Source organism: Crinia signifera, chromosome 8, assembly GCF_055691185.1.
Source record: "Crinia signifera chromosome 8, ASM5569118v1, whole genome shotgun sequence".
NCBI lineage: Eukaryota > Metazoa > Chordata > Amphibia > Anura > Myobatrachidae > Crinia > Crinia signifera.
Genome location: NC_139224.1, coordinates 5,889,525 through 5,902,099, shown reverse-complemented (window position 1 = coordinate 5,902,099; position 12,575 = coordinate 5,889,525). Strand labels below are relative to the sequence as shown.

The 12,575-nt window shown below is 45.2% G+C and overlaps 1 protein-coding gene across 2 annotated transcripts in view; it reads right to left on the bottom strand.

The window, feature by feature from the left end:
* CHCHD6 (coiled-coil-helix-coiled-coil-helix domain containing 6) overlaps window positions 1–7,821 on the bottom strand; it is a 204,932-nt gene extending 197,111 nt beyond the window's left edge. For both annotated transcript variants that reach the window (XM_083155652.1, XM_083155653.1), the window contains exon 1: window positions 7,663–7,821. In XM_083155652.1, coding sequence (XP_083011778.1) covers window positions 7,663–7,767 — 105 coding nt within the window. In that variant the 5' untranslated portion in view covers window positions 7,768–7,821. The remainder of the gene's footprint in view (window positions 1–7,662) is intronic.
* Window positions 7,822–12,575: the final 4,754 nt, after the last annotated feature.

Here is a 12,575-nt window from a genome sequence, read left to right as displayed (position 1 = left end):
TTGAAACGACCAATCGTTCAAATCGTTCCGTGTGTATGAACGATATATCGGACGATGCGCGTACCCGCCGGTCGTTGGTAGAGGTAGAATTTGACGGCAGATAAGAACCACTTGGCCCATCTAGTCTGCCCCTTTTTTTAAACATGTTACCTCAAACCATATTTGATCCTTATTTTTTTGTAAGGATATCAATATGCTTATCCCAAGCATGTTTAAATTGTACTACTGTATTTGCGTCTACCACCTCTGTTGGGAGGCTATTCCACTTATCTACTACTCTTTCTGTGAAAAAATTCTTCCTCGCATTTCCCCTGAATCTTCCTCCCTCTAGTTTCAGTGCATGTCCTCGTGTTCTGTTGCTCCTTTTCCTGTGAAGAATGTCTCCCACCTGTACCTTGTTAAAGCCCTTGATATATTTGAAAGTTTCTATCATGTCCCCCCTTTCCCTTCTCTGCTCTAAAGTATACATATTAAGATCTTTTAGTCTTTCCTGGTACGTTTTGTGATGTAGGCCATGCACCATTTTAGTTGCTCTTCTTTGTACAGTCTCTAATGTATTTATATCCTTCTGGAGATATGGCCTCCAGAACTGAACACAATACTCTAGGTGAGGTCGTACCAATGACCTATACAGTGGCATTATTACTTCTTTCTTTCTACTGCTGATACCTCTCCCTATGCAACCAAGCATCTGACTTGCCTTCTTCATTGCTTTGTTACATTGCCTACCTGCTTTTAAGTCCCCTGAAATAGTGACACCCAGATCCCTCTCTTCCTCAGTAGTTTCCATTATAGTGCCATTTATACTATATTGAGTCTTTGCATTTCTGAGACCCAAGTGCATGATTTTGCATTTTTTGGCATTAAACTGTAGTTGCCATTCTCTTGACCATTTCTCTAATCTGCCTAGATCCTCAATCATTTGTTTTACCCCTCCTGGTGTGTCTACCCTGTTGCATACCTTTGTGTCATCTGCAAAAAGGCACATTTTACCCTCAATTCCATTTGCAATATCACCAATAAAGATATTAAAAAGCACCGGTCCAAGTACAGATCCCTGGGGTACTCCACTTGTAACCTTTCCCTCCTTTGACTGTACTCCGTTTACTACAACTCTCTGTTTTCTGTCCTGCAACCACGCTCTTATCCATTCAACTATCTTAGAATCCAATCCCAAGCTTTCAAGTTTATTTAACAGTCTGCGATGTGGGACAGTGTCAAAAGCTTTACTAAAGTCTAGATAAGCTACATCTACAGCCCCACCTTGATCTATTACTTTAGTCACCCAGTCAAAAAAGGCAATAAGATTTGTTTGACATGATCTTCCCCCAGTAAACCCATGCTGTTTTGGATCCTGTAAATTGCTGGTTTTGAGATATTCTACAACTCTTTGTTTTAAGAGTGTTTCCATCAATTTCCCTACTACTGATGTAAGGCTCACTGGTCGATAGTTGCTTACCTCTTCCTTGCTTCCACTTTTGTGCAGTGGGACTACATTCGCTGTTTTCCAGTCCTCTGGGATTACTCCAGTAGCTAGTGACTGGTTGAATAATTCTGTTATTGGTTTTACCAGCTCCCCTTTAAGCTCTTTTAGTATCCTTGGATGTATCCCATCTGGCCCCATTGATTTATCCACTTTCAGTTTTGAGAGTTCTGTGAGGACTTTCTCCTCTGTAAATGTACTTGTCTCTCCCTCAGTTTTCTGACCATACTTGCAACTTAACTGTGGCCCCTTCCCCTCTCTTTCAGCAGTAAATACTGAGCAGAAATAATTATTAATATTATCTGCTATTACATTGTCCCCCTCAAGAAAACTTCCACTCTCTGTCTTCAGTCTAATTATTCCACTTTTTATTTTTCTCCTTTCACTTATATACCTAAAAAAAGTTTTTCCCCCTTTACCCACTGACTGGGCCATTTTCTCTTCAGCCTGTGCTTTTGCACATCTGATTACCTTCTTAGCCTCCTTCGGTACTTGTGAGTTATCCGGACGCCCGATTTCAAAATCGGGTCGGATCGGGCACATCGCATCGCATCGCATGCGACCATCGGATGCGATGCGATGCCCCGATTTTTCCATAGGAATCAATGTTAAAATGGACTGAGTCCATTTTAACATGGAATTCAATGGGAAAAAGGGGTCCTTTTCATACCCCTACTATCCAAGTGGGCATGGAGTTGGATATAAACCTGTGGCGAGCGTAGCGAGCCACCGAGCCCGAAGCGTGGCGAGCGTAGCGAGCCCCGCGAGGGGACACGGAATACCGTCCCCTCGCGGGGCTCGCTTCGCTCGCCACGCTTCGGGCTCGGTGGCTCGCTACGCTCGCCACAGGTTTATATCCAACTCCATGCCCACTTGGATAGTAGGGGTATGAAAAGGACCCCTTTTTCCATAGGAATCATTTTAACATTGATTCCTATGGAAAAATCGGGTCATCGCATCCGATGGTCGCATGCGATGCGATGCGATGCGATATCGCATCGCATCGTATCTGATTGTATGCCTTAACTTAAGGCATACAATCAAAAAATCGGGCGTCCAGATAACTCACAAGTACCCCTCCTTCTGTCTAACAAGATACACCTCTTTGTCCTCATTCTTCTGCGTCTGCTTAAATTTCTTAAAGGCCAACTTTTTTGCTTTCACAATACTTGCTACTTCTTTTGCAAACCACAATGGCTTTCTTTTTCTTGTGTTTTTCCTAACTCTTTTGACACAAAGTTCTGTTGCTTTTAGAATTGCACTTTTTAATTTTTCCCACTTATCCTGCACTCCTTCCAAGTTCTTCCACTCTGCCAAAGAATCCCTTACAGAGTTTCCCATCTCTACAAAATCAGCCTTCCTAAAATCTAACACCTTTGTTTTTGTGTGCGATGAGTCAGTCTCTGTCTTTATTTTGAACCATACTGCTTGATGGTCACTGGATCCCAGATTTTCACCCACATTTATGTCAGATATTCTGTCACCATTTGTAAGTATTAAGTCTAATATTGCGTCCTTACGAGTGGGCTCCCTCACCAATTGCTGGAGGGATGCTCCTTGCAAGGAATTCAGCATGTCCCTACTTCTGGTGGAACTTGCAACAGGCAGCTCCCAGTTTACATCAGGTAGATTAACGTCTCCCATGATTATCACCTCTCCTTTTAATGCCATTTTATTGATGTCCTGCAATAGGCTCTTGTCTAGTTCCTCTTCCTGACCTGGTGGTCTGTAGATCACCCCTATACGAAGAATCGCCTTCTCCCCTGTTTCTATGGTCACCCAAAGGGCCTCCGTTTTTTCTTCAATACTTTGTATTAAGGTAGTCTTTATATATTTTTTCACATATATTGCAACCCCTCCTCCAATTTTTCCCATTCTGTCCTTCCTAAATAAAGTATATCCTGGTATAGCTATGTCCCAGTCATGATTTTCATTGCACCATGTCTCTGTAATAGCCACAATATCCAGTTCATCCCTTGTCATTATTGCAATTAGTTCTGGGATTTTATTTCCTAAGCTCCTAGCATTTGCACACATAGCTCTTAGAGTTGTGTTTGTACTTCTCTAAGAAAGATCAGCGACCAATCGTTAGCGATGTGTACCAATTGTTTCATGTGTATGCGCGATGAACGATTTGGTAAGACTGATTGACTGACTGGCTCCCTCTCCCTCCACCATCGTTATATATAGATCAATCGTTCATGTGTAATCGTTTGCTCAATCGTTCATCATTTGACACCAAATCGTTTGTGCAGGAGTTCAGAGGAAATCGTTAACGAGATTGAATCGTTGCCCAAATCTACACCTTTACTGTGTGGAGTTTGTATGTTATGCCAGGGTTACCTACCCTCCTGGAATGGAAAATAATCGGGGCCCCCTAGAAAGGTGGGCAACCCTCCCAGATATCGGCTAAATGGTGCAGGGATTTGCAGTACTGGGAGAGGGGCTTGATGGTGTCTACATCGGGCCCCGCCCCTGAAGTGCTGCTGACAGTCCCCTCTCTGGGCTTCTCCCGGAGATGAGAGTTTAAAAGTAAGCAACCCTGTATTATCCCCCATGCTTGCGTGGGTGGGATACGGTCATATTGTGGACACAACTTAGGTCAACAGTCGTTGGGTCGACAGGCAACAAGGTCGACGGGGTTCTAGGTCGACAGGTGTCTAGGTCGACATGGGACAAGGTCAACATGGTTTTAGGTCGACAAATGCGTTAGGTCGACAGGTCGCTTCACTGTTTTCTGAGCCGGCATGTGCCAACAGGCGGTATTTCATGCTCTACCATCCACTAGGGCGTGGTGGGAGAATAAAATAGTGTGCCCGAAGCATGGCGAGCGAAGCGTGCAATGCGAGGGGCTGCAGTTGATTTCCAACCGTGTCCATGTCGACATTCCGGTCAAAAAACAATGAAAAAAACCATGTCGACCTCGCGACCTAACCCATATCGACCTAACACATTTGTCGACCTTTACCCCATGTCGAGCTAGAACCCTGTCAACCTTGCTACCTGTCGACCCAACGATGTTAACCTAATGACTGTCGACCTAAGTCGGGTCGACAATACGATCCACACCCGTGTGGGTTTCCTCCCACAATCCAAAAATATACTGGTAGGTTAAGTGGCTCCCAACAACCTTAACCCTCGAATGTTAGGGAATATAGATTAAAAAGCACACAACAAAAAAAAAAAGGAAAAAAGTCTGGCACTAAAATATTAACCCTTAATTGTGTTAGTAATTACAGCAGCTGTCCCCAGGTGTGTCTGTACACACACACACACACACACACACCAACAAAACAACTACCACAACCAGCAGCCTTCACAAGGCGCAGTACCAGAAAATACATTGTACTAGTGAGGTACTGCGCTTTTCATTTAGATCCTTAGTGCAGTCTGGCTACATTCATTGAATCACACACTGGCTTTCAATAAACAATCAGATACATGACACAGAACCCTTGACTCGAGCTTAATTTAAGTATGAGATGAGGCTGCTTTACCCACAAAACATACAAACAGTTGTGGGATGGCGCCTTTAACACTCATGTAGTCTCCCAATTGGTCCGATCACATGTTTCTGATGTAGTTTCAAATGATATATACAATCCAAGTCCATAAAAAAAGCTTTAATTTAAAAATCTCTTTTTCCAGAATGTAAAAAAAAAAAAAAAAAAAAATCAATGAAGAAATTTTAATGCAGATTCAAAGTTAACAAACTGTTTTACCAACGCGTTTCATCTCAGACAAGACTTCATCAGGGGTTAACAAAAAGCACTGAGGTGGTGCTAGCATTCTTGCTGAGCCTGAGCAGACTACACATCTCCCTGCTGTGAGGGTAATATCCTGACTTTAAAGAGAATTGAACCTGCGATTATGTTCTACAAATCTTATGAACTCCTGTGTACCAAGAGGGGACTAAGAATTTATGAATTTTGGCTTTGGTTGATTACACACATATTGAACATGGATTTACTATACCGAAAGGTGAATTTGAGAAGCCGGCATGGAGGGACTCACACATATTTGGTCAAAACCCCTCCTAGCCATATAAGGTCTCATTATTATGACCGTGATTATCTTAGACCTTAAGTTTGAACATACCCATTTTGCAGAAATGTGCAAAATGGCTATGTACAAATGCAGAAATGCAAAATGGGTATGTACAAATGCAGAAATGTGCAAAACGGGTATGTATCTCAGTGCTTTTTGTTAACCCCTGATGAAGTCTTGTCTGAGATGAAACGCGTTGGGTAAATCAGTTTGTTAACTTAGAATTTGCATCAAAATGTATTCATTGAAAGATTTCACCGTCTGGAAAAAGAGACTTTTAAATAAAAACTACTTTATTGACTTTGGTTGTATATATAATTTATCAAACAACATCGGAAATATGTAATAAGACCAATTGGCAGACTACATAAGCACTTCCTCTAAGAGGGTGTGATTCAATGAATTCAGCAAGCCTGCACTAAGGATCTACATACTGGATGAAGCGCAGTACCTCACTAGTACAATTTATTTTCAGAGAATATAGATTGTAAGCTCCAAGGGGCAGGGACTGATGTGAATGTTCAACTATTCTCTGTACAGTGCTGCGGAATATGTGTGTAGTGTTCATTCTAGCACCAGCTATCTTTGAAAACCCATGCAGTTCCTGATATCTGCCTGAGGTGTCGCTGTCTGCTGTGATGTTTCTAGCAGAGGTCTGGTTTGCATATCAGTGCTGATATACAGACCACACTGTGCTAGAAGCACTACAGCAGACAGCGACACCCCAGGCAGGTAAGAGGAACTGCATGGGTTTTCAAAGATAGCGGGTGCTAGAATGAACACTATGTGTGCATTTAATAAGAAATTATTATTATTAATAATAAACACCACAGGCTGGTATTGGGTAACGCCATCAAAAGATGACAATACCCGCTGCATCTAAGCCCCAAAACGTATCACATTCTGGAGCATGATGCATAAGCGGCAAGCGGCCAAATCTCTGATAAACTCAGGCTTGCCTACTTTTAAAGTCTCGGGAGAAGCCCAGAGAAGATCAGCAGCACTTAGGGCCCGGCCGAAACAGAAACTTTCATTTACAGTATACAAGAATCTCTATCCTGCAAAGCCGGGTACTATTCTGGGTACTCTGTAATGGGAACACAGCATAGAGTGTACAAGGGAACCTGCATATAATGAGTGTACATACAAAGCAGAAGCACATGTACATAATGGCTATATGCACCCATAAGGGAACGCCTTTATAATGGGTATACATATGAACACATAATGGTAACATAATGGTAATATGCACCCATACAGGCTAGTAGGAAACACCTATATAATGAGTGTATGTGAGTGGTACATGCACATGAAATGGGGGGCGCATAGTGCTTATAATACTGGTGACATATGATGGCATGCAGGACAGGGATTACCTATATCTTTACCATTGACAGGTTCTCTCTTACCCCATCTGTGCCCAGCACCAATCATTCTTACATTGCACAGGGACCCCACAGCTGGCACTGGGACCCCGCAACTGGCACAGGGACCCCATAGCTGGCACTGGGACCCCGCAACTGGTACAGGGACCCCGCAACTGGTACAGGGACCCCGCAACTGGTACAGGGACCCCATAGCTGGCACAGGGACCCCACAGCTGGTACAGGGACCCCACAGCTGGTACAGGGACCCCGCTGCTGGCACAGGGACCCCACAGCTGGCACAGGGACCCCACAGCTGGCACAGGGACCCCACAGCTGGTACAGGGACCCCGCAGCTGGCACTGGGACCCCGCAGCTGGCACTGGGACCCCGCAACTGGCACAGGGACCCCGCAACTGGCACAGGGACCCCATAGCTGGCACAGGGACCCCATAGCTGGCACAGGGACCCCACAGCTGGTACAGGGACCCCGCAGCCGGTACAGGGACCCCGCAACTGGCACAGGGACCCCGCAGCTGGCACAGGGACCCCGCAGCTGGCACAGGGACCCCGCTGCTGGCACAGGGACCCCACAGCTGGTACAGGGACCCCACAGCTGGTACAGGGACCCCACAGCTGGTACAGGGACCCCACAGCTGGCACTGGGACCCCATAGCTGGCACAGGGACCCCATAGCTGGCACAGGGCTCCCTCCCTGCCTCATGCAAGGGCACCCAGAGCTGAGAGGCAGCATGCTATTTCTCTCACCCTGAGTCCTCGCAGCACCTGCACCCTGTCCTCCTCATCCACCCCGAAGGACACCTTCCGGCCGCCGCCGCCGCCGCCGCCGCCGGTGCTCTCAGTGCCCCCCATTGCCAGGACTGGGAATGGTAAACCACAGACAGACAGCCAGCCACTGCCTCGCAGAGTAACGGAACGCGCATGCGTAGGAACCAGGCCGCCATTGGCGAGCAGCGAAAACCCGCCTGCCAATCGCAGCATTGTCCGCGGAGCATGCCGGGATTTGTAGTCCTGCTGCTATATGGGTGTGTATACTGTTGAGTTCGGGCGGAGCGGCTCCCTGCAGCGACCCCTGCCGGCCTGCGGGTGGTAGTCACACAAGAGCTTCTAATTACACGCGTGTAAATTTTATTATTTTACAAATTTTTACGCTTCCCGAAATGAAAAGAGTGATGCCCATAGCAACCTATCAGATTATGTCTATCATTTTCTAGGATGCAACACCTCTTTTCATGCTGAAGCCCATACCCTCTAACTGTACCGAATTTGCCGATAAAGTACCGTTTGTAACGTTCTGTACCGGCAAATTAAACTTGTACCGAATGTACCATTTTTTAAGTATTGACAGCCAGGCAGAGAGCCGCTCATGATTGGCTGCTGGACCGCGAGCTCCTATTGGCTCGCGGCCATCCAGCGGGAGAATTGAAAATAGCGACGGACCAGGCTGCTTCCGCTGCTCCGTCGCACCGCCAGCCATTTTACTACACCCACCTCCGCTCTCCTCCGGGTCCCATGGGTTCCCGGCACTGACATCAGCCTGGGTGAAAGCACTGGATGCATGTCACTCCACAAGGTAACGGCTGGCTATGCGGGAGACCGCCGCGGGTGTCTCCCCTTTCGGAGGGCTGGGAGTATAAAGATGGCGGGTATACAGCGTAAGGAGGGTGCAGTGGGGAGAAAGCGCGCAGGAGACCATACCCGTCCAGCCAGCAGCGCACAGACAGCTCTCTGCCCAGCTCTCATTTCTTTCAATTGTGTGTGTCCGGCGGCGGCTCTCCCTTGGCAACAAGCAATCCCCCCCAACCCCCTTTACAATCAGCATTTAATTCCCCCTTGGCAACGTGCAATGCACTCCCTCTTGGCAACTAACCATTGGCAACGAGCATGAAGTCCTCTTGGCATCAAACATGAAGCCCCTGGCATTGAGCGTGATGAAGCCCCTGGCATAAAGAAAGAACCCCTAGCAATGAGCATGTAGGTAAGCAGCATTTATGTGTTAAAAATGTAATGGGCATCATGATGTGTGGCACAATGTGTAATGGCCATTATGATGTGGTATAATGTGTAATACCACGCCCCTTTTTTATAACATGCCCCTTTCCATGAGGCCACGCCCCCTTTCTGAATGTGTACCGATTTGTGCCCTTCAGTTGGAGGGTATGGAAGCCCCGTCCTACACACTATGCGATATGCGTCACCGTCGATATCATTAACAAATATCGCTCCATGACATACCAGCGACCACCGCCCAACATGCCACCACTGATGATATTGTTAGATTTGATTGCGTGTTCGGATGATTGGGGTTATCGTTAACGATCCTTGAGAATGAGCATCATTAACAATGTAGTGGGTTTCGGAGTTCTATTGAAGATGTGATGTTGCCCATAGCAACCAATAAGATTCTGTCTATAATCTTCTAGAAGGTGCTAAATAAATAAGTGATTGGTTGCTATGGGTCACATCCCATTTTCAACAGAACTCCCATCTTAGAACATTTACCCCAGGGTATGTATGTACTCAGGGCCAGAAACAGAAATCTTGGGGCCCTGTACAATGATATTTTGGGGCCCCCCACCTAATCCCACATCCACAACCCTCTTCTGCATGAGCGTCATTTAACCTTTTGCTGCTCCCGGTCAAGTTTTCAGGTGCGGACTTCTCTCATTCTCAGTCCTTCAGGCCTGGCTCCTGCTTCCTGCTGGCTCCCGGCTGCTGCTGGCCTGCCACTTTCACAAACGAACACCAAGCACTACGAGCAGGCAGGGCAGAAAGTTTGCAGAGTGCAGAACAGGTGACCCGTGCATGCACAGTAAAAGTACAGTAGCCAGAGACTGAGGCCACAGTGCCAAGCGGCAGGTACGGCTGTGCGCCTGCGGCCTCAGGCCGTGCTCGCACACAGAGTAGATGGCTCTGAGCACCGAGTGGAAGGGCACACACACAGTAATTGGCAGTGGCACATAGAGAGTCAGTCAGACTCAGCCACACACAGGTGGTGCACAGTAGATGGCCGGGCCCCAAAGGTCACTGACAGGCCAGCTAGTACAGGTGGCGGCCGCATCGGGGAATGGAAGCTCTGGGGCCCTTCAGATTGCTGGGGCCTGTCACACTTGTCCCCCTTGACCCCCCCTGTCGCCGGCCCTGTATGTACTGTATATATGTAAATATGTATGAATGTATATATGAGATTGGCGGTGTATGTATGTACTGTATATATGAGAGAGTGGCGGTGTATGTATGTACTGTATATATGAGAGAGTGGCGGTGTATGTATGTACTGTATAAATGAGAGAGTGGCGGTGTATGTACTGTATATATGAGAGAGTGGCGGTGTATGTATGTACTGTATATATGAAAATATGTATGTACTGTATATATGAGAGAGTGGCGGTGTATGTACTATATATATGAGAGAGTGGCGGTGTATGTATGTACTGTATATATGTAAATATGTATGTATGTATATATGAGAGAGTGGCGGTGTATATATGAGAGAGTGGCGGTGTATGTATGTACTGTATATATGAGAGAGTGGCGGTGTATGTATGTACTGTATATATGTAAATATGTATGCACTGTATACATGAGAGAGTGGCGGTGTATGTATGTACTGTATATATGAGAGAGTGGCGGTGTATGTATGTACTGTATATATGTAAATATGTATGTACTGTATATATGAGAGAGTGGCGGTGTATGTATGTACTGTATATATGTAAATATGTATGTACTGTATATATGAGAGAGTGGCGGTGTATGTATGTACTGTATATATCAAAGAGTGGCGGTGTATGTATGTATATATGAGAGAGTGGCGGTGTATGTATGTACTATATATATGTAAATATGTATGTACTGTATATATGAGAGAGTGGCGGTGTATGTACTGTATATATGAGAGAGTGGCGGTGTATGTATGTACTGTATATATGTAAATATGTATGTACTGTATATATGAGAGAGTGGCGGTGTATGTATGTACTGTATATATGAGAGAGTGGCGGTGTATGTATGTATATATGAGAGAGTGGCGGTGTATGTATGTACTATATATATGTAAATATGTATGTATGTATATATGAGAGAGTGGCGGTGTATATATGAGAGAGTGGCGGTGTATGTATGTACTGTATATATGAGAGAGTGGCGGTGTATGTATGTACTGTATATATGTAAATATGTATGCACTGTATACATGAGAGAGTGGCGGTGTATGTATGTACTGTATATATGAGAGAGTGGCGGTGTATGTATGTACTGTATATATGTAAATATGTATGTACTGTATATATGAGAGAGTGGCGGTGTATGTATGTACTGTATATATGTAAATATGTATGTACTGTATATATGAGAGACTGGCGGTGTATGTATGTACTGTATATATCAAAGAGTGGCGGTGTATGTATGTATATATGAGAGAGTGGCGGTGTATGTATGTACTATATATATCAAAGAGTGGCGGTGTATGTATGTATATATGAGAGAGTGGCGGTGTATGTATGTACTATATATATGTAAATATGTATGTACTGTATATATGAGAGAGTGGCGGTGTATGTATGTACTGTATATATGAGAGAGTGGCGGTGTATGTATGTACTATATATATGTAAATATGTATGTACTGTATATATGAGAGAGTGGCGGTGTATGCATGTACTGTATATATGTAAATATGTATGTACTGTATATATGAGAGAGTGGCGGTGTATGTATGTACTGTATATATGAGAGAGTGGCGGTGTATGTATGTACTGTATATATGAGAGAGTGGCGGTGTATGTATGTACTGTATATATGAGAGAGTGGCGGTGTATGTATGTACTGTATATATGAGAGAGTGGCGGTGTATGTATGTACTGTATATATGAGAGAGTGGCGGTGTATGTATGTACTGTATATATCAAAGAGTGGCGGTGTATGTATGTATGTATGTATGAGAGAGTGGCGGTGTATGTATGTACTGTATATATGTAAATATGTATGTACTGTATATATGAGAGAGTGGCGGTGTATGTATGTACTGTATATATGTAAATATGTATGTACTGTATATATGAGAGAGTGGCGGTGTATGTATGTACTGTATATATGTAAATATGTATGTACTGTATATATGAGAGAGTGGCGGTGTATGTATGTATGTATATATGAGAGAGTGGCGGTGTATGTATGTATGTATATATGAGAGAGTGGCGGTGTATGTATGTACTGTATATATGATAGAGTGGCGGTGTATGTATGCAACGCTCCCAACTGTCCCGATTTTTGCGGAACAGGCATGTTATTTTGGGACTGTCCAGCCTGCAGGCAGCAGTGCCCACGGTGGGGGGGTGGGGTGGGTAGTAGGAAGACCCCATGTAACTTGCTGCTCTGGTTAGCAGGGAGACAAAGGGATGGGTAGCATGGCCAGGAGCTCACAGAGCACTGGCCATACCCCATAGTGATGACAGCAGGAGGCGTGGCTCTCAGGAGCATCATCCCCGCCAACCTACACCCCGTTTGGTGAGGCCACACCCCTTTTTCTTTGTCCAATGGTCCCAGGTTTAGCGACCCGAATGTTGGGCCATGTGTGTGTATGTATGAGAGACAGAAGGAAATAGACAGAGATAGAGCCGTGTGTGGCAGAATTAAAGGGAGATGGTATGTGTGTAAAA